This window comes from Pelophylax lessonae (assembly GCF_965119305.1).
Source record: "Pelophylax lessonae genome assembly, chromosome: 4".
NCBI classification, from domain to species: Eukaryota; Metazoa; Chordata; class Amphibia; order Anura; family Ranidae; genus Pelophylax; species Pelophylax lessonae.
The window spans coordinates 202,571,134-202,594,574 of record NC_138771.1 but is presented as its reverse complement, the minus strand read 5'-3'; the positions used below and the strand labels follow the sequence as shown (position 1 = coordinate 202,594,574).

At 42.4% G+C, this 23,441-nt stretch overlaps 1 protein-coding gene across 5 annotated transcripts in view; it reads left to right on the top strand.

The window, feature by feature from the left end:
• The window catches only part of CELSR1 (cadherin EGF LAG seven-pass G-type receptor 1), a 248,525-nt gene that overhangs the window by 155,577 nt on the left and 69,507 nt on the right, over nt 1-23,441 (top strand). For all 5 annotated transcript variants that reach the window (XM_082257090.1, XM_082257088.1, XM_082257087.1 and 2 more), the window contains exons 6-9: nt 16,917-17,074; nt 17,945-18,108; nt 19,602-19,727; nt 20,213-20,379. In XM_082257090.1, the coding sequence (XP_082113216.1) occupies nt 16,917-17,074; nt 17,945-18,108; nt 19,602-19,727; nt 20,213-20,379 (615 nt within the window). The remainder of the gene's footprint in view (nt 1-16,916; nt 17,075-17,944; nt 18,109-19,601; nt 19,728-20,212; nt 20,380-23,441) is intronic.

The window sequence follows — 23,441 nt, the reverse complement described above, 5'->3', positions numbered from 1 at the left end:
AGATGAAACTTCATACAGGACTATAGTTTGCAGCAAATTACAGATGAAGAGCACTGAGAATGTGTGACCACTGAAGCAGAAAAGGGATGCCTGGGAAATGAGTTGTCCTCATGTTCCTCTATTGGTCTGAGGCCAACGGGTTAATGAAATGATTCTCTAGGGCTGGCTGGACACCTAATGAGCAGCTGGTTTGATTTCTGTACATATCTCACACTTATCTCTTCCTTGACTTGTTAAACACAGGCTGACTTTCTTTGTGCAATTTGTAGTTCTGATATGATTTGAGATAAGTCAACATTTGCTTGGTTTTAAAGCTGAGAAAGAACTGAATTGGCTAAGCAGACTGTATAGGCCTGTTCTGTACTAGCTGGGGTTTGGGTGACATTTCTAGTCGTTTCTACAGAGAACTAAGATGCTTAATTTCGTAAAGACTAAACATTTGAGGAAATGTTGCTTTAAAAAGAATTTCCTAACAATTTCACAAATAATCTTTGTAACCCTTTGGCTGACTTCAGGGTTTTGATGTAAACATTACATAGTTTGGATTAAGTATTCACACCGCAACATTTACACTGTAATACATGTGTTTTCATGCATAGATTTTTCTGTTAATAACACAGTACACCAGGTATTGTGGTATACTGAGGTGTGGTGCGCTATAGCCCACTTATATACATCATGCGTTTTGGGGAGCATTGTCATAGCAATTTTTATTGAACGTGTCATGGTGTGGACGGGTTTTTTGAGATTGTCTACCAAAAGTGAAGAGTTCCACCCCCTCAAGAAAAAAAAAAAGTAAATTCAGCAGCTAAACATACTGTAGCTGCTGACTTTTCCTGTTAGGGCACTTACCTGTCCAGGCATCCACCGGTGTTCTCACCCAAGCCGATCCTTGAATTGGCTCTCGGGTGCTGGTGCCACCATCTTGCTTAACCACTTGCCGACTGCCGCACGACTATTTACGTCGGCAGTCAGCCCCTCACAGGCAGAGAGACGTAGTACTACGTCGCTAGCCTGTGAGGGTCTAGGGAGCGAGCGCGTGCCCCCAGAGGCGCGCTCCCGCACCCCCCCGCGCGTGTGACCGGCGGACCCCATGTCCGCCGGTCACTCAGCGATCGTCGGTGCAGAGGGAGAAAGGCAGGCGGCTAATGTAAACAAGCCGCCTGTCATTCTCCCCTGTGTAGGAATAGTGATCATACGGTTCTACTATGTAGGACCATTGATCACTGTTCCTACACCTCAAGCCACAGCCAATCACAGTTAGAATCACGGCCCTAGGGACACACATAACCCCTCCTTCTCAAAAAAAAGTTAACCCCTTCACTGCCAGTGTAATTTTACAGTAACAGTGCATATGTATAGCACTGATTACTGTAGAAATGTCACTGGTAACCCCAAAAGTGTCAGTCAGGGGTCCGATCTGTCCGCCGCTATGTCGCAGTACCCCAAAAAAAACCACAGATCGCCTCCATTACGCGTTAAAAAAAAAAAAACAACAAAAATGACAAAAATCTTTCCCTTTGTTAGTAAACGCGATAACTTTTGCGCAAACCAATCAAAATACGCTTTTTGCGATTTTTTTTTTTTTTTTTTTTTTTTTTTTTTTTTTTTTTTTTTACCAAACATATGTAGCATAAAACAAATTGACCGAAAATGTTAAAAAAATTCAATTTTTAAATTTTTTTGGGGGGGAAATTCATATAAAAAAATGTGAAAAATATTGTTATTTTTGCAAAATTGACGCTCTTTTTTTGTTTATAGCGCAAAAAGTAAAAATCGCACAGGTGATCAAATACAGCCAAAAGAAAGCTCTGTTTGTGGGAAAAAAAGGACATCAATTTCAACTGGGTACAGCGTCGCACATCCGCGCAATTGTCCGTTAAAGTCACGCAGTGCCGAATCGCAAAATAGGCCCTGGTCAGGAAGGGGGTAAAATCTTCCGGGGCTTAAGTGGTTAAGGCTTTACAGCCGGTTTCCCTGGCCGAGGGAGGAAGGGCCGAAGTTCGGCTCACCTCCCCAGAAGTGGAAGCCAGTACCTCCACCCAAAAGGGGAAGCTTCGCTTGTCTGTCCCCCCCCCCCTCTCCACTGCCACATTTGGCACCTTTCGTGGGGGGGGGGGGGAGTGAGTACCTGGTTTTGACAGGCATTGTTAAAACCAGGTACTCATTCCTCCCCCCACGAAAGTTGCCAAATGTGACAGCGGAGGGGGGGGGGGGCGAGGAGGCAGACAAGCGAAGCTTCCCCTTTTGGGTGAAGCTCTTCTTTAGGTTGTAAGTGAAGCACGGTGTACTGATTCAGCCTCTGGATTCTTTTACAGTTTGGATGCTCCAACAAATGGGATCTTTCTGCTTTCACTTTTGATTCGGTTTCCGATCACCTGGGTGTTGTCACCTTCTTTTGCATACTTCTGCAGCATTCACCACAATATAAACTTTGATGCAACTGTCAGCTGGTTTACCTCCCCAACATCTACCCAAAACCCTGTGTCAGTTTTAGGTGTACAAGTCCTTTAAATCGCCTTTGGTATGCTGATGAGTTGCTATTAATCTCTTATTGTCAGCAAGATCAGTTTCAATAAAAAATGAATTGCGTTTTGTCCTCACAACGCGTTACCCAGAGGTGTACAAATCTTGAAGCTTTATTGAAATAGCCGGGTGGGTGAAACTAGCAACAATATAGAAAGGTACAATCCGTAAGGACACATAAATCAACAATGCATTTTACTGCTAAAGTGTGTAGCAGATGCTGGGTACAAGTAAGTCCAGTCCTCACCAGTGATTCTATTGAAGAATGACATGTTCTTTCAGGCTCAACATGTGCCCAAGCTGGTGGCTTCTTAACCACTTAAGCCCCGGAAGATTTTACCCCCATTCCGACCAGGGGGTATTTTGCGATTCGGCACTGCGTGAATTTAACGCACAATTGCGCGGTCGTGCGACGCTGTACCTAAACGAATTTGACGTCCTTTTTTTCCCACAAACAGAGCTTTCTTTTGGTGGTATTTGATCACCTGTGCGATTTTTTGATCACGCGCTATAAACAAAAAAAGAGCGTCAATTTTGCAAAAATAGCAATATTTTTCACATTTTTTTATATGAAATTCCCCCCAAAAAAAATGTAAAAATCAAAATTTTTAAAAATTTTCGGCCAATTTGTTTTATGCTACCTATGTTTGGTAAAAAAAATCGCAAAAAGCGTATTTTGATTGGTTTGCGCAAAAGTTATCGCGTTTACTAACAAAGGGAAAGATTTTTGTCATTTTTGTTGTTTTTTTTTTTAACGCGTAATGGCGGCGATCTGCGATTTTTTTTGCGGTACTGCGACATTGGGGCGGACAGATCGGACCCTTGACTGACATTTTTGACACTTTTGGGGTTACCAGTGACATTTCTACAGTAATCAGTGCTATATATATGCACTGTTACTGTAAAAATACACTGGTAGTGAAGGGGTTAACTTTATTTGGAAGGGAGGGGCTGTGTGTGTCCCTAGGGGCGTGGTTTCTACTGTGATTGGCTGTGGCTCTAGCTGTAAGGACACTGATCAACGGATCTACATACCAGATCCGTTTTATCAGTGTCTTTGCAGCGAGGAGAATGACAGGCAGTTTGTTTACACAAGCTGCCTGACATTCTCCCTCTCCCCCGCCGATCGCCGAGTGGCCGGCGGACATCGGGTCCGCTGGTCACACGCGCGGGGGGGTCCGTGACCACGCGGGAGCGGGAGCGCGCCTCCGGGGGCGCGCGCTCGCTCCCTAGACCCTCACAAGCAAGCAACGTAGCCCTACGTTAGTTTGCCTGTGAGGGGCTGACCGCCGACGTAGATAGTCGTGCGGCGGTCGGCAAGTGGTTAAACGTATGAGTAAAGAATCCTGGGAAGGTACAGATGCACAGAAGGGTCATACGTCTGCTCTAACTGTCCCGTAAGTGAAGGTGGGAACAGAGATGTTTGACCAAAGGGTGAAGCTTAACCACTTCTGGACCAGAAGGTTTTACCCCCTTAATGACCAGGCCATTTGTTTTGCGATACGGCACTGCGTTACTTTAACTGACAATTGCACGATCCTGCGATGCTGTACCCAAATAAAATGAATGTCCTTTTTTCCCACATATAGAGCTTTCTTTTGGTGGCATTTGATCACCTCTGCGATTTTTATTATTTGCGCTATAAACAAAAAAAGAGACAATTCTGAAAAAACAATATTTTTCACTTTCCGTTATAGAACATTCCCAATAAAAAAAAATGAAAAATCAAATTTTTCATCATTTTAGACCAATATGTATTCTGCTACATATTTTTGGTAAAGAAAATCCCAGTGTATATTGATTGGTTTGTGCAAAAGTTATCGCGTCTACAAACTAGGGGAAACATTTATGTCCCATTTTTTTTTAACTAGTAACGGCAGCGATTTTTAGCAGGACTGCGACATTGCAGTGGACAGATCGGGCACCTAACTGACATTTTTGACACTTCTGAGGGGACCAGGGACATTACTACAGTAATCAGTGCTAAAAATATGCACTGTTACTGTACTAATGACACTGGCAGGGAAGGGGGTAACACCAGGGGCGATCAAATGTGTCCCTAGGGGGTGCTTTCTAACTGTGTTGGGGGATGGGCTTGCTGAATGAACACAGAGACCCGTGTTCCTAAATAAGAGGAACACAGGATCCCTGTGTTCATTACTGACAGAACAGCGGTCTGCCGTTATGTTTCCACAGGGAGCCGCCAGACCTGCTGAATGGCTCCCCCCGTGGCCAATCGGCATGCGTGCCCCCGCTAGCAGTCCTGCGAAGCGACGTACAGGTACGACCGTTTTGTGGAACAGAGCAGACCTGCCGCAGCAAAACTATGGGGGCTAGTCGGCAAGCGGTTAAAAAACATTAAAGAATGATGGTTGTGAATTCATATGTTGGAGGCATGATAGAGGGGGATGTGTGTTTATGCATATATCCCACAATGATTTTTTCTTTATTTATTTTTTTTTTTTTAATTTTCAGTTATTGCCTTTTCTTAAAATCATACCCCATCAGCTATTTTAGCTTAGGCTCCATTCACACCTGGGCGTTTTCAGCTCCAAAAACGCTAAAAAAAAACGTTTCCAAAACGCCCAACAAGTAAAATCCCATTCATTTAAATGGCCTCTGTTCACATCTGAGCGTTTTAACGCCTGAAGCAAAACGCCCAATGCTCAAAAAAGTACATGAGCTTCTTTTTTGGGCAGATTACAGGCGTTTTCCATTGTTCTCTATTCAATCTAAAAACTCCTGCACAAAAAACGCCTGAAACAAAAACGCCCAGGTGTGAATGGAGCCTAGGGAAGTTGGAAAACCGAGGCATTTATGCATATGAGAAAACATAAACCCTGAAGGATTGAGGAGTTTCATAAAAATGACACAAGCTTATTCAAGAACAGGATGCAAAGAGTAACAATGTACAAAGAATAGTATTCCATAGAAATCCTCACACACAGATACTGTATATTTGATTTATGAGTATTTTACACTTAAGCATTGCTCTTTGCACTGGTTTAAAAAAATAAAAAAGGGCTTCTTACTGGAAGAGTGGTTATATTACAGAATTTCTTACCTCCGTAGTGGTGTTGATGGCAAGTTACAGTTTAACCATTCAGCTGTGCTCTATTTATGACTGCTAGGTATCTACAACTAGCATTGAGTAAGCAGCTACTTACTTGTTTTAGTAGGAACATAGTATAACAGTAAAACAGGTTAAACATTGCTACTGTATAATGAAAGCCTACCACACATCTTACTATCTGATTGTACAATCTACTTTAGATCTGTCAACAAGTATGTAGTGCATGGTTCTGCCTCATTGGATACAGATTGGTTGAATAAATAGGTATAGTTCCTCAGAGGGCTGCTGTTAGAAATCGCGGGGCCCTGTACAGACTACCTGGCAGGGCCCCCCCAAGAAAATATGAAAGATATATTTAGCTAAAATTACAACAAAATCACTATTAGCAGACACAAATATAACATAACTCGCATAATTCCTGCTAAATCAAAAAAAAATAAAAACGATGCTAATGAATGAAAATAAAGATGAGATGAAAAAAATATACAGGCTGGGCAGTTGGAGCTCCGGGATCAGAGAGACAGAGAGAGAGAAACAAAGTTACAAATAAACTCCTGAGCAGAGATAAGTGCTGGGATGGGGGGGCCACACAGGGAGGGGGATTAGTGAGGGACGACTGTCTCTTTCTCAGCAGATAAAAGCTGATAGCAGGGAGAGGGACAGATCAGATTCAGGTGCTGGAGGAAGATTTCTGTATTTGTTGTCCATCACTAATCCCCCTCTCTGTGTGGGGCCCCCTGTGTGCTCGGGCCCCCTACAAGAGGGCTGGTGGTCCCCCCCTATCAGCGGCCCTGGTTCCTCATAGTACAAATCTAAGGTTAAAGCATTTGTAAAGGCTCAAGGTTTTTTACCTTTTATGTATTCTATGCATGAAGTTAAAAAAACCTGTGTGGCGCTTCCTCCGCAGCCCCCCTAAAAACTTACCTGAGCCCCATCTTAATCCAGAGATATGCACGAGAGTGGCGGCTCTCCTGGGTCTCTTTCTCCTCATTGGCTGATACAGCAGCAGGATCCATTTGCTCCCGCTACTGTCAATCACAGCCAGTGAGCCAATGAGGAAAGAGCAAGGGTGGGGGCCAAGCCACGCTTCATGTGTGAATTGACACATAAAGTAACGGTTTGGGAGTAAGCCGACCCGGGTGCCCCCATTCCAAGCTGCTTGCTATGGGGGCACTTGGCAGGAGGGAGGGACCAGAAGTGTCATCAAGGGACCCAAGAAGAGGAGAATCGGGGCTGCTTTGTGAAAAACCACTGCACAGAGCAGGGAAGTATAACATGTTTGTTGTTAAAAAAAAATCTGCATTTAATATCACTTTAAAGCTGAACTCTAGGGAAAAAGTGACCTTTTTTTTTTTACAATTGATATGTAAATGTAAATATAAGCGAATGCCTGCCCTATTTATGACTGCTGCTTAATATTGGTAAAAAAAAGTCAATTTTGGAATGGACCAGGTGGAGAACGAGTGACCCAATATTCGAGGGTACTACAGCCAGAACTGTAAAGCTAGCCATTTTTTTTTTCAGCCACCAAGCTGATTGGGGAAAAAAACACCCAATATCTCCATTACCACAAGTGAGGTGGAGTGAGGAATGGCCCCGTGAGGATATTGTATTCTGACAGCATCCCCCACCACTGTCGGAGTACACTGATCAGCGAGTGCAGCTGCACTGCAAATTTGACTGCTCCCTGCTGAACCTACCAAATGTTGATCAGCGAATCGGCAGGCTAAAGCCCGCTAACACGATAAGATTATTGGACGAATAATAGTCAATTTTTTTGCATGCTAGTCTCCTATGGAAAATAAGAGGTTTCTCAACTTAGGGAAATTCTCATATGACCGAATACAACTTCAGAAGGGGTGTAATGTGTTGAATTGTTTTATAATGTATTCTTTGGTTTCTGAGCATGCGTAGTTTTTTTTTTTTTTTTTGGATGAAAACTGTACTAATTAAACCAAAATCCGACTTTGTGTTCACTTAAGGTAAAATATTTTCTAGCCAATTTTCTTATCGTGTGTACAGACCTTTAGTCTCAGCATTGGTTGGTTTGCTGTTTAAAGTACTGTACAGGCTGAGAAAAAATAAGCAGTCACATATGGGACAGGCATCCTAAGAAGTAGATTTGAACTCACCGGCCACTTTATTTGGTACAAATTGCTAGTACCAGATTGGATCCCCTTTTGACTTCAGAACTGCCTTATATCTTTGTGGCATATATTCAACAAGATGGTGGTGTTGGAAAAATTCCTCAGAGATTTTGGTCCATATTGACATGATAGCATCACGCAATTGGTGCAGATTTGTTGGCTGCACATCCATGATGCGCATATCCCGTTCTACCATATCCCAAAGATGCTCTATTGGATTGAGATCTGGTGGCTGTGGAGGCCATTGGAGTACAGTGACCTCATTGTCATGTTCAAGAAACCAGTTTGAGATGGTTTGAGCTTTGTGACATGGTGCATTATCCTGCTGGAAGGAGCCATCAGAAGATGGGTACACTGTAGTCATAAAGGGATGGACACGGTCAGCAACAATACTCAGGTAGGCTGTGGCGTTTAAATGATGCTCAATCAGTACTAAGGGACCCAAAGTATACTCCCCCCCCCCCCCCCCCCACACACACACACACACACACCATTACACCACCACAAGCATGAACCGTTGATACAAAGCAGGATGGATCCATGCTTTCATGTTTACACCAAATCTGACTTTATTATCTGAATGTCGCAGCTGAAATTGACTCATCAGACCAGGCAATGTTTTTCCAATCTTCTATTGTCCAATTTTGGTGAGCCTCTGCGAATTGTACCCTCAGTTTTCTGTTCTTAGCATGGTACCCAGTGGTCTTCTGCTCCCCTAGCCCATCTGCTTCAAAGTTTGATGTGTTGTGCATTCAGAGATGGTATTCTGCATACCTTGGTTGTAATGAGTACTTATTTGAGTTACTGTTACCATTCTATCATCTCGAACCAGTCTGCCCATTCTCCTCTGACTTCTGACATCAACAAGGCATTTTTGTCCACACAACTGCCACTCACTGGGTATTTTCACTTTTTTGGACCATTCTCTGTAAAACCTAGAGATGACTGTGTGAATATCCCAGTAGATCAGCAGTTTATGAAATACTCAGACCAGCCCTTCTGGCACCAACAACCATGCCACGTTCAAAGTCCCTTAAATCCCCCATCTTCCCCGTTCTGATTCTTGGTTTGAACTTCAAGTCATCTTCACCACTTCTAGATGCCGAAATGGATTGAGCTGCTGCCATGTGATTGGTTGATTAGCAATTGAACATATGTAATAAAGTGGCCAGTGAGTGTATATTTACGTAGCAAATGTGAAGAATAATTTTTTCTGGACCTTTTTAATTTTACTGAGATTTTACAGTCAGTTTGTAATGTTTATGGTGAGTCTCAAAGAACCATTTATATTGGTATGTTATGGACTTGTTTTTTTCTTTACAAGAAATGTGATGTTTTTCTAGTTCAGTAATGTCATTCATAGCCTGACTCCAGGCAGACCTTAGCAAAGATGTTTGGGTGACCTGTCACCTCTTTTTTAGCTTGAATCACTACCGTAACGTAGATATGTGCAAACATTCATCAGTATGCCCACTTTCCAGGCTTCCTGTTGACATACGATGGCCTTCTATCCTGTTCTACAGAAACCAAATAATTAGCTCTAATCTACAAATTATTATTTTCTGTTGTTTTGTGCTTTTAGTTATAGATAGCGATAGATGTTTGTGAAAAGCTATTAAAAATATTTTTCCTATCTGTTGGACTAGCCTTACATTGTTTGCTTATTATCCTCCCATTTTTATGACAGCTTTAAGGCCATGTTTACATTGCAGTGACGCTTTTTATTTCTCTTAATCTAACTAAAGTTCTGTGTTCAGTGCTGTAAAATGAAGATAGCTAAAGACGCTACATGATCCCTCAAACTTTTTCCAGATTGGACAATGATTATTAAAGCAATGCTGTCGTTTTTTGGAATCCTCTCCTTGGTTTTTGATTTGCTGGACCAGTGGACAGAGTAGGTGTTGGGGGCATGTCTGAAATATTTCCCAAGTCATACTGGGGTAAATTTACTACGGCGGAGAGTGCAAAGTCTGGTGCAGCTCTGCATGGTAGCCAATTGGCTTCTAATGTCAGCTTGTTTAATTAAGCTTTGACAAAAAATCGTGGAAGCTGATTGTTTTCTATGCAGGGCTGCAAAAGATTTTGCACTCTCCGGTTTTAGTAAATCTCTGCTTTATGTCGCCTATTTATGATAACAGGGCCACTGATAAGCCAGTACAACCGGCTCTGTTGTACCGGGCCCGGCGTACTCCGCTCTGCGTGGGGGGCCCGGGCAGCCTCACAAACAGTCAGTGCAGAATTTAAAAAAAACGGGCTTTCTAAATAAAAGCCCGCTTAGCCACTACCTCTAGTTTAGGAAGGAATATTATTACTATTTTCCGGGCCCCTCTCTGGTGATCTGTGTTGAGTAGAGTGGAGGGGCTTTTTTTTTTTTTCATTTATGGCGCATGCGCAGTGCATTCCATGCCCGCTCTACATGTCCCAGCTGCTTAAACTCCTGGCCACCTGCCGCTGCGGCTGCCCATTTTCATTCCCTGGCGGAAAGTGATCTTCCTTCACTTAGCTCCCCACTCAGTAGTCAGACTCTCTGACTGAGAGAGATGGAGAGCGAGAGGCAGGCAGCTGACCGCGTCCAGGAGGAGAGGGGAAGCCGGAATTCATCATGGCTGCTGCAGCACAGGGATGCCTGGGGGTTGGTGAAAGATTTACTGCACTGTAAATTACAATAATGTCACCATCTACAACACACAGGCAGCAGTCAGCAGGTTCTCTGTCACAGTGTGTCACATAGCATGGCTGTTGGGTGCTGATTGGTCATAAGGTAACAAGGTCAGTAACCAACAGCCATGCTAAGTGATACACTGTGATAGAGAACCCTGCTGACTGCCGCATGTGTGTTATCATAATGCTGATAATCGTAACCTGCCAGTGTTGCTGTGTGTTATCAAGGTTTCTTTCACAAGGAGTGGAATCCAATTGTTCAGCGGGGGATCTGTCCGCTGATCCCCCACTGAGCAAAGTGATCAGATGACAGGTCCGTGTCCACTCAGCTTATGTAGAGCGGACATGGACACAGCCCAGTCTGCTCTAAGGATGGTTGGTGTAAAAAAAAAAAAATGGCGGTCTGTTTTACACCCAACTGTCCTCCAATCTGATCTGCTAGAGGGGAACGGATCCCCTTCCATTTTGTTTAGCAGATCAGATTGAAGGTAGGCGGGTGTAAATGACCACAAGTCCATTTAGATCCACCGCTCTATAGTAGTGAATGGAGGGTCAGATCAGGTCTGCCTGAAAAATGGACAGGCGGACCTGATCAGAACCTAACCCTAACATTTTCCCTTTAACTGCTTGCCGCACACCCTCAGTACATTTTCTGCGGAACGGTGGTACAGGCAGGCTGGATTACATACATGTACATCATCCAGCCTGTTCCTGGTTAGGGACACGCATGTGCGTGCCTGCTGCTAACCCACTCTCTTATTGGCTACAGCAGGATTTTGTCAGCAGGTCCTGGCCAAAGATTTATGGCCGAGACATGTTCATCAGCTGTAGCCAATCACAGCACAAAGTCCTGTGTGTAAAAACACAGGGCTCTGTACACAGATCAGCAATCTGGCTATTTCTAAAAACTGCCAGATCTGTTAGTAGAAGCAGCACATGTTACACACATGAAAGTGGGGGGTGTCATGGCGCTCTTCTAATATCCCAAGATGGTACAAGGAATGTGGGTGGATGGGAGGGGGGGGGGGGTTATGGGGCTGCGTGGGGGGGGGGAACAAAGTTTGGTACTGTAGGGAAGCTATAGTCCGCGGCAGCCGGCTGAAGCGTGGAGAAGCCCTTTCTTGCATGTTACACACATGACACTTGTTAGGCACACAGTTAACCCCTTCATTGCCCCTTGATGTTAACATGGCTAGTGCCATTAATATAGTGTAGACTATACAGTAATTTAGCTGATCACTGTATCGGTGTCACTATTGATGTCAGTGTCCGTTAAGTCAGCCATAGATGATTACAATCTTGCCCAGGTTAGCAGGGACCAGCTAAGGCATACTGATTGTACCCAAGTAATAGGTCTACTTGGGTACAACCTGCCTGTCTGATTTTTACATGCGATTATGGTTTTAAGGGAGGGCCTGGGGCGGGGTCAGGGGTGGGGTTGAGGGTGGGGCTAAAGGGGGTCCCATCAGGTAGGCTGTATGGGGCGCCATGATTTCTATCAGTGGCTCTGTATGCTAAAGGTGCATTGAGCCATCTGTGCTCAGAGGAAGATTACACTCATTCTCTAATGATGGTTTGTGTGTCTGCTCAGTGCATAGACTTGTATACTGGGGTGATACAATCAAGCAGGTCTGTGAATAGATATAGATCTAAAAAATGGTTTTGAGACTAGGTCATACCTCCATTTGTGACTTCCACTTGATATGACTTCTAAAAAATTAACATTTAGCTGTTGATACCACTGGCAGGATATATTAGTAACGCTGCAAATGCTGAACCCAACTATTCAGATATTCTGATTATATTATTGTCTCTAAGGCACCGCATGAAATTGTTCAACTAAATGATCAAACAAGCGTTCCAGTGAAGTTTGAGATTTTTGGTATATTTCTGTGAAGTTTTATTGATGGTTGAGCGTGTAAGGCAACTTGTGTGCTGGATTTAGTGTCTGGTGAAGAGGCCTTACATTCCACGAAGACAAGCTAAATTGCTTTGTTATGACACCAGCATATGTAGTGCGGTGGTATTGAAAAGCTTTCCTACAAGAATGCCAAATCACCTTTAGCAGGGGAAGACAGCAATTACCTGAGTGCCTTGCTCTGTATTACCTGAAATACAGGTAGGGTCCATACTGAGACTGCAGAGCGTGACTGCTAGAGGAGAATTCTGTTCCTAGCCGTAGTCTTATAAATGGCACCATTGTTCTCAGCACCATTAATTACTTAGCTGGCTGTTCTGTACCATGTTACAGTTCTTATCACAGCAATGTTGGTGTATACACTGTGTAAACATTCAGCCATGGTGTAAACATATTTGTAAGATTATTTGTGTATATACTGTATAATTGTATTCTCTATTTTCATAATGTATGGGGTAAGCTTATGCTTTTATTAGATCTCTACAACAATGAATCACACTAAGCATGTTTTGTAAGGTTAACCTATGACCACAAATCAGAACTTAGCATTCAGCAGTTCAGAGAAGGGAGTCTGTCACAATAAATGTATTGGGGGGCTGCCATGGCTAACCTCACCTTTGAGAATGTCAGTTTCCTTGCTGTTATGGTGATGCTTTGCCTTCGTTACTTTCTGAGTCTCTGGTCTAGAATAGAGATAAGGAACTCTATTAGTAAGAACCAACCAGGAAATTGGCATTTTCAAAAGCGCTTACAAACTTGTCCCATAACAAAGGTAAAATTATGCAGGATAAGACACCATTCAAAACTGACCCACTGCTTCAAATGTGGATTTGACTGTGTATGGTCTCAGCCAGCGCTGAACCAGCCCTATCCACATACACAGCCCTATCCACATACACAGCCCTATCCACATACACAGCCCTATCCACATACACAGCCCTATCCACATACACAGCCCCTATCCACATACACAGCCCTATCCACATATACAGTCCCTATTCACATACACAGCCCTATCCACATACACAGCCCTATCCACATACACAGCCCCTATCCACATACACAGCCCTATCCACATATACAGTCCCTATTCACATACACAGCCCTATCCACATACACAGCCCCTATTCACATACACAGCCCTATCCACATACACAGCCCCTATCCACATACACAGCCCCTATCCACATACACAGCCCCTATCCACATACACAGCCCCTATCCACATACACAGCCCCTATCCACATACACAGCCCCTATCCACATACACAGCCCCTATCCACATACACAGCCCTATCCACATACACTGCCCCTATCCACATACACAGCCCCTATTCACATACACAGCCCTATCCACATATACAGTCCCTATTCACATACACAGCCCTATCCACATATACAGCCCTATCCACATACACAGCCCTATCCACATACACAGCCCCTATCCACATACACAGCCCTATCCACATATACAGTCCCTATTCACATACACAGCCCTATCCACATACACAGCCCCTATCCACATACACAGCCCTATCCACATACACAGCCCCTATCCACATACACAGCCCCTATCCACATACACAGCCCCTATCCACATACACAGCCCCTATCCACATACACAGCCCCTATCCACATACACAGCCCCTATCCACATACACAGCCCCTATCCACATACACAGCCCCTATCCACATACACAGCCCCTATCCACATACACAGCCCCTATCCACATACACAGCCCCATCCACATACACAGCCCCTATCCACATACACTGCCCCTATCCACATACACAGCCCCTATCCACATACACAGCCCCTATCCACATACACAGCCCCTATCCACATACACAGCCCCTATTCACATACACAGCCCCATCCACATACACAGCCCCTATCCACATACACTGCCCCTATCCACATACACAGCCCCTATCCACATACACAGCCCCTATCCACATACACAGCCCCTATTCACATACACAGCCCCTATTCACATACACAGCCCCTATTCACATACACAGCCCTATCCACATATACAGTCCCTATTCACATACACAGCCCTATCCACATATACAGCCCTATCCACATACACAGCCCTATCCACATACACAGCCCTATCCACATACACAGCCCCTATCCACATACACAGCCCCTATCCACATACACAGCCCCTATCCACATACACAGCCCCTATCCACATACACAGCCCCTATCCACATACACAGCCCCTATCCACATACACAGCCCCTATCCACATACACAGCCCCTATCCACATACACTGCCCCTATCCACATACACAGCCCCTATCCACATACACAGCCCCTATCCACATACACAGCCCCTATCCACATACACAGCCCCTATTCACATACACAGCCCCTATTCACATACACAGCCCTATCCACATATACAGTCCCTATTCACATACACAGCCCTATCCACATATACAGCCCTATCCACATACACAGCCCTATCCACATACACAGCCCCTATCCACATACACAGCCCCTATCCACATACACAGCCCCTATCCACATACACAGCCCCTATCCACATACACAGCCCCTATCCACATACACAGCCCCTATCCACATACACAGCCCCTATCCACATACACAGCCCCTATCCACATACACAGCCCCTATCCACATACACAGCCCCTATCCACATACACAGCCCCTATCCACATACACAGCCCCTATCCACATACACAGCCCCTATCCACATACACAGCCCTATCCACATATACAGTCCCTATCTACATATACAGTCCCCATTCACATACACAGCCCTATTCACATACACAGCCCTATTCACATACACAGCCCTATTCACATACACAGCTCCTATTCACATACACAGCCCCTATTCACATACACGGCCCTGTTCACATGCACAGCCCTGTTCACATGCACAGCCCTATCCCCATGCACAGCCCTATCCCCATGCACAGCCCTATCCCCATGCACAGCCCTATCCCCATGCACAGCCATACCCACTTCTGAAGCACTGGTTTGTTTTTGAGTGGCATCTTACCACACATATGTTTATGCTTCTGAATAAGTGCTGAACGCCTGCTCCCACTTTCTTAATACCGGTAGGGTAGACCTGTTGTCCTCCAGCTTTGTGCGGCACTCAAGTCTACACATGATTACAAAGGTAAATTGTAGTGTCCATAGCAATAAATCAAAACTCATCTTGTGACAATATTTTTTTTATTTTTGTTAGTCATGCAGATATTACTACTATCTGCTCCTTTCAATTTCAATTGAATATATTTTATTTGGTGACATAGAGCTCCTGAGAACAGGTAAACAGGACCACATGTTTTTTCCACAGCCACAGTAGATGAATGGAAACACAGACAGTAGATAGACGGGCGTTTTGCAGATGTCATGAGATAAAAAGAAACCTGTATTCCCCCCGCCCGCCCCCCCAACTACTGCAGATAGAACAGATATATGTGACATATATTCCCATCACATGCTGCAGATTATGAAATTACAGTTAGGAATGTAGCACTGCATTGTAAAATAATATTGCTGATTATAATTGAAGCACTACTGCCTGCCTTACTAATCAAGAGTTGAATAAAAAATTTCTTGTCATATTCAAATATGTAATTTTATTTTAGGTTATTTTAGGTTAGACATTGGGCATCGTTGTGTCCACCAAAGGTTGGAGAATAATCTTAGGGCCGCCATTTAGGTTTAACTTTATGATCAGCTGTAAACATTTTCCAGGCAAATAGTTTAGTTTTGGCTGGATATAGTCTCAACTTATTAAATTGTTTCTTTTTACGTATTTAAAGGAACATTTGGAGATTTTATTGTTTGTGTGCTAAAAAGTTTATTTTTCCACTGAAAACAAGCCTTTTTTGACCACCCAGCTACGCTTCTCTTACCTGGATGAAAAGAAATTCTTATGAGAAAACGACCTACAATTATGTTAATCAGATCCTCTGGAATACCCATGTAGTGCCGTCCAAATGTATTCCCATGGGTTTTGAATGGTTTGGTTGTTTTATGGAATACTTCTTATTCCTGCAGCCTGCACTGACCCCAGCAATTGTGAAAGTGACATCATCTTTGCAATGAACCATAAATGTTGAATGACTGTAATTACTGAACATCCGGTACAATGACTGACATTTTTATAAGAGTACCTGGGAGCACTCACACACCAATAACCTCTCTTTAAGACTTGCTTTACATAGACAGGTTAACAGCCATGTAAACCTGGAAACCACGCCACAAGAAAAAATGTTCAATCGCCCAGAACCTGCTTGTCCAAAACACTGTCCAGACCCCATCAAACAAATCCAGAAGTCATTCATCTATTTTTTTTTCCCCTGAGGGTGTTGTAGACAAGTCACTCAGGCAATGTGTAGGTAAAAGGGGAACAGCACAGGGCAGCACTTTCTTAGAGGTTGGGTCAAGTGATGTGTGTTCAATACAAATCATGGTTTCTTCTGCAGACTTTACCAATTTATTTACTTTCAACGTAGCGAAAAACAATAGAAGTGTAAATGAAATCCATGGAATTTGTTATACCATGTGCGTAATATGCATGAATGTGTTTTCTTGCAGCCCAACATTGGAAGGCTGGGTATCCCTCATGGGCCCTCTGGGGAGAAGGTGGCCGTGGTGACAGTGGATGATTGTGACACAGCGGTAGCAGTACGTTTTGGAAATATTATCAAGAACTACACATGTGCTGCCCAGGGAACCCAAACTGGATCCAAAAAGTAAGCTTTTGGCTAGATGCATTAAAAGAAATTTCAACTTCCAACTACAAAAGACACTTTTGTTGATGACCCCGATGATTGATGATTATTTAATAAACAAATTGTTTGTTAATTCCGGTGAAAGTTGATTGTCATAAGCCTACCGTTTTAAGGCTTTCCTTTTTTCCTGTAAAAAAAAAAAACATTTTTAGAAAGCAGTGAATGTTACATTTATTAAATATCTACTGGTGATTCACCAGAAAGATTTACCTGTAGTGAATAATTGGTGTATGCCACATTCACTGCTTCATAAATATGCCCCATATTCTTCATATTGTTAAATGTACTCCTATTCACTTAATATTCTTAATGTAAACAGAGGGCTACTGACTAAAAAAAAAAAAAAAATTCCTGTGCATTCATCATACTTATCACATTTGAACTTTTTTTTGACCTATTTAAAAAAAAAAACAAATGATCTGCTTTTTACCAACCATGTTTTTTTTTTTTTTTTTGGATTCTATGAAACATTGAAAGCTAAAACGAAAAAGCTAAAGAAAAGTCAGGAAAGTTACTCACAGACAGTAACAGATATTACCATATTGACTGACGTTTTAATAATGAGTTTATATAAATTTGTTTTAACGATTGCATTGTATATGTATTATCGTTATTGTGGATATTTTTAGAATTATTATGGTCACATATACATATTTTTACATTTATAAAAGTACATTTCTGTACTAAAGCCTGTGCTTTGGTTTGTGTTTTGGGAGTCACCATTTGATAATGATTTTGTAAGAAGACTGACAGTAGTATTTGTAAAATCCCATATGTTATTGATAACAACTGATGTGATGGTTTATAATGACTTTTTTTTTTTTTTTTTAGGTCACTTGACTTAACAGGGCCACTGTTGCTGGGAGGTGTACCTGACTTGCCGGAGGACTTCCCAGTGCAGAATAGGCAGTTTATTGGCTGCATGAGGAATTTAACAATTGACAGCAAACCCATAGACATGGCTAGTTTTATAGCCAACAATGGCACCCTAGCAGGTACTTGATGTACAATACTGTTTTTTTTTTTTTTGTTTTTTTATATTTTACACAATTCACACAATTTTTGATAGCTTCACTTTCGTCTTTTGTATTTTATGCACACTTACCACTGATGGATTACACTTATTAAGGACGTTTTATGTACAGATGATGACTTAACATCACATTATTCCTATAATTACTTTTGCTTTCACTAATTATCTTCACATTTAATCTCTTAAGAAAAGCTCAGGACCTTTTTTTTAAATATTATTTGTTCAAGTTTCGTTGTAATGTGCTCCTTAAAGCAAACCCACCGTCTTTTTCTATAGCAGTCTGCATTTCTTCTGAGGTTACCTGTGAGGTTTTCTTTGTATCCGGGACAATTCTTCTGGCAGTTGTGGCTGCAATTTTTTTCGTTCTACCCAACCTTGGCTTGGTATCAGGAGATCCCTGATTTTTCTACTTCTTAATAAGTGATTGAACAGTACTGGTTTTGGATTTCTTTTTATATCCTTTTCCATCTCTATAAGTTTCCATTACCCTGTTACGCAGGTCTTTTGACAGTTCTTTTCTGCTCCTCATAGTTCAGTATCTAGCCTGCTTAATGCATCCTTGTGAGAGCTAACAAAGTCATTGACTATTTATGCACAGACACTAATTGCAATTTGAAAAGACACAGATGTGGGAAATTAACCCTGATTTGTCATTTAAAGCTATATGCGTTACCTTGTGCGTCTGTACCAAGGCCAAACATTCCAGGGTATGGAAACTTTTTATTCAGGGCCTTTCTGTTATGATTTAAAAAGGAGCCAAACAACTATATGATGATAAATAGCTTCATATAGTCACTATCCTTAAATAAAAGGCATGATCAGTTATAATTTCAATATTCATGCCAAAATTTTACGATTTGTGCCAGGGTATGCAAACTTTTGAGCACAACTGTATATGCAATGCCCTAGAAGCATACCCTCTGGACTACACTTTCAACATTGCTTTTAAAGAGGTAGTAAACTGCGCTTTTTTTTTTAACCTGCAAGGCAAAGTTACAATGTGCTCGTACCTTAAAACAAAGCCTTCCAGTGGCGTGCTGTCACCACTGACATGACTTCCATCTTCCATCAGCCTTCCTTCCGGGTTGGCAAGCTCCAGTCCCTTGATTGACTGAGCCGCGATGACTTCACTCCCGTGCATGTGCTCGGGAGCCACTGTTCAAAGCACAGGGCTCTGAAGGAACAGCACGATGTGCCTTTCTTTTAGATTGCATGTGCTGGTGATGTCACTGGCGGGTTCACAAGTAAATCTATCCTAAACAGTGCACAGTTTGGATATATTTACTGTACTTATAGGTCTGCCTTACTATAGGCTTACCTATAGGTAAAAATCGTCAATGGGAGTTTACTCCCACTTTAATGGCAGCCTACGCCAGAAAAAACACAAGCTGGTATAGACATTTTATTGTGTCCATCTAATATGCACTAATATGGTTTTCCATTGTTTGGGTAAAGGTTGTCCTGCAAAGAGGAATTTCTGTGACACCAGTGTTTGTCAGAATGGCGGTACCTGTGTTAACAAATGGAACACCTACTACTGCGACTGTCCTTTACATTTTGGAGGGAAAAACTGTGAGCAAGGTAGGTCACAATGCATTAGAAACTGCTGCTTAATAATTTAAGATAATTTAATGATTTATTTAGCATAACCACATAACTGCATGAATCTTTATCTTCTTCATATGGAGTCATAAAATCTGCTTATCTCAGTCATCAAGACAACCTAAAAGTTCCAAATTTTACATTTTTATATCATTGTTTTTTTGTTCGTTTTGGTGTGTAGAGAAACTTAAAAGCCTATTGAAATTTTATCAGATAAATATGGTAAATATTGATAATGTCAAGCAATAAGGTGGTTTGTGCTTTGCTGTGATATAGCAATGTTTGTTTTGGTTTTATTGAGTTGTCCATTTTTAGTATGTTGTTGCTAATTACTGCATATAAAATTTTTTTTATTTTTTTCAATTGTGCTCCAAGTTGTAATAAAACGAGTCTGTGTTAGGCTGTGCCAAACTAAGTAATATAAATTGGAAAATATGCCAATAAAATTATACTTGCCTTTTCAGTTATGCCGTTTCCACAACGTTTTCAAGGAGATGGGATTATTCTATGGACTGATATAGAAATCACTGTGTCTGTGCCATGGTTTATCGGGCTGATGTTCAGAACCCGTAAAGCTAGTGGCATGTTGATGCAGGTTAATGCAGGGTCTTCATCTAGGATTAATATCCAGGTAAGGATCTAGATTTTTCCATGTAGCTGAACAGCAGCATACTTAGCAATACTTCCATAAACAATGCATCAGCAAGAAATCCATATCCAGCTCTGGACACAGGAACAACCTTGGATTTACCATTAATAGTAGCAGATTTCTTTTTTTTTTTTTTTGCATGTGGTTCAAGGTTAAGGTCTTAAAAAAATCATTTTTATACTCATAAAAATTAGGAAGCCACCAAAAAATTGGTCTGTTTATAACAAATAATGTGTGACAATGACAAACTAAATTTCTGTAGTGGTAATGGGTAATGTTGTCTTTGATGAGCTTCTTATTTATTAAAATAAACTGTATGTAAACCTCAATAAACAAGAGGGAAACATTATAATTTTAAAGTTCTTTAGAAGTCACAGTTTAACGTGTTTGAACAACCATAAACCCTGAAGTTTTTTTTTTTTTTTTGAACCGGTATAAACTACATTTGTAGTTACCGTATATACTCGAGTATAAGCCGAGTTTTTCAGCACATTTTTTTGTGCTGAAAACGTACCCCTCGGCTTATACTCGAGTCAAAAAAAAAAAAAAAGTTCCCGGCCGCTCCGACGTGTTTAAGATTTAAAAATTGCGCCGCCCGGCGTATACATGTCACCGCGCATGCGCCGCCACCGCTCGGGACAGGTCGGAAATAGCCGAACGTATACCTGCTTTCCCGAGCAGCGGCGGCGCGTACGCAATGACGTGTCGGCGCCGGGCGGCGCCACTTTTAAAATGAAGGCGCCTCTGGAACAGGTAAGTGAAACACAGCCGCAATAGTATGCCCGCAACCCCGCATCCTCTTGTACCATGCTTGCCACCCTGAATTCTCCTGTACATGCCAGCCACACTGCATTCTCCTGTACATGCCAGCCACACTGAATTCTCCTGTACCATGCCAGCCACCCTGCATTCTCCTGTACCATGCCAGCCACCCTGCATTCTCCTTTACCATGCCAGCCACCCTGCATTCTCCTGTACCATGCCAGCCACCCTGCATTCTCCTGTACCCTGCCCGCCACCCTGCATTCTCCTGTACCATGCCCGCCACCCTGCATTCTCACCCTAGGCTTATACTCGAGTCAATCATTTTTCCCATCTTTTTGTGGTAAAAGTAGGGGCCTCGGCTTATACTCGGGTCGGCTTATACTCGAGTATATACGGTAATTTTTTTATGGGGTGTACAGTTTCAGTCATATGATTTACTTGTGATAAAGTGCATCCCGTGTCCGGCTAACTGCTTTTTACTGTAGAAGTATTTTTTTCATTGAAGCTAGGTCACCTTCAGAGTGTGGAATTTCCAGTGCTGCATGGGTTAACTTAACCTCTTTGTCCTTTCCTCCATTCACATACCTTCTTGCATTCCACCTCTACCCCATTCACAGAATATGTCGCATTTGGTAAAAACTATGCATGGAGTGTTGTGAATGGAGGAGAGGACAGAAAGTAGCTGCAGTGTATTTCAGTGTTAGACCAGAGCCAGTTAACCCATGCAGCACTGGAAGTTGAGTGCTGTGAAGAGAGTAAGCACACAGTAAGCACTAAGCAGATAGCAGGGCATGGGATACACTTCCTTACAGTAAGTAAAACAATTTTAACAAGTTTCAGCTTTAAAGCGTTACTAAACCCAGGACTCTACGTTCACTATATCTGGTTGCCCACAGAACATGGAAATGCAATTATTTTAGTAAGTGTAAACTGCTAGATACCTTTTCTCATCAGCAGTATATAACAGTCTTTTCTATCAGTTCCTGGCCGAGCACTGGTTAAAGCTTGTAGGAGGGGTTTTCATTCTCCTCTAACTGTCTTATGAGGCTGCATAACCCCTGACCCTTTGTCTGGACAGTGCTGATTGGCCCTGTGCTAATCACATGCACCCTCCCAAAAAAAAAATACACTCAGTGCCTCCTAGGGCTCTTTACTATCAGCAGATGGATTGGGGACAGTAAAAGAAGGTAAGGATCAGAAAAGACAGAATCAAACAGCCTTTTAACACAATCCACGGGATTAACCCTTTAGTTTTCCCAACGAGTATAACAAGCATGCTTTACTGCATATACAGTTTGATTTTACTGTTGTGAGTTTAGTAACATTTTAATTGCTTAGAATCAAGAAGTAAGCAGTAAGCTCAGAAAGCAGTTATTTGATTAGGAATTGCCACACTGATACCTTTCTTGGGTTGGAAAGCCAAATCTTTATTTTTGTGAAATATAGATTTCACAAAATCTATCGAGCAGCTCATAATTTTTGCGCACACATCTCAATAGCAATACTAAACTATCCACAGTGAAAAGCTGGTCTACTTTTTTGGGTTCATATATGTGCGAATTGGATGCAAGTTTCCCCACTTGACATGCGAGTGTGACCCGCTATTAACAGAGCCAGTTCACACAGGTCTGGGGCGGCCGCGGAGTGAATTGCAAAAGGGTCCTGTGCATGTGTGGGTCCGGTTTAGGTGCGGATTTAGCCAAAAATTCATTGCACCTAAATCGGTGAACAGACACGCCCCGGACCCCAGGTACGAACTTACGGCCTGCACATATGTGAACCCGGCCTTAAGGAAAGAAAGCCGCATTTAAAGATCTTCTCAAACAAGTAACTGGCCCATGTGTGTTCCTTGTAACATAATCTCGGGTGTATTTATTCTGCAGTAAAATAAAAGCTCCAATGTGATTCTTGACCTTAGAATCACCCCTTCCTTGGCACCAGATTTAATTTTTTTTTTAATATAATAACAAATTATATTCAGCATTAAAGAAGAGCTATAGGAAAAATGTTTTTTATTTAGATAGAGTAAGGGAGGGTTATATCCCCTGTCAGATTTTTTTCGTGATTGGTGTCCCATAAGGGAGATTTCCCTTCACTTCCAGTCCCATTGCCAAACAGGAAATGAGAGGAAATCCCTTCAAATTAAGGGAATTCCTTGGGGACCCCCAGGCCACCAGAACTTGTGTGCCCATTGGAAGATTTCCCCTCTATTACTTTTGTGGGGACAACCCTAAATGTGGGATTTTCTTATCCTTTCACTATCAATATTGTAAACAGGA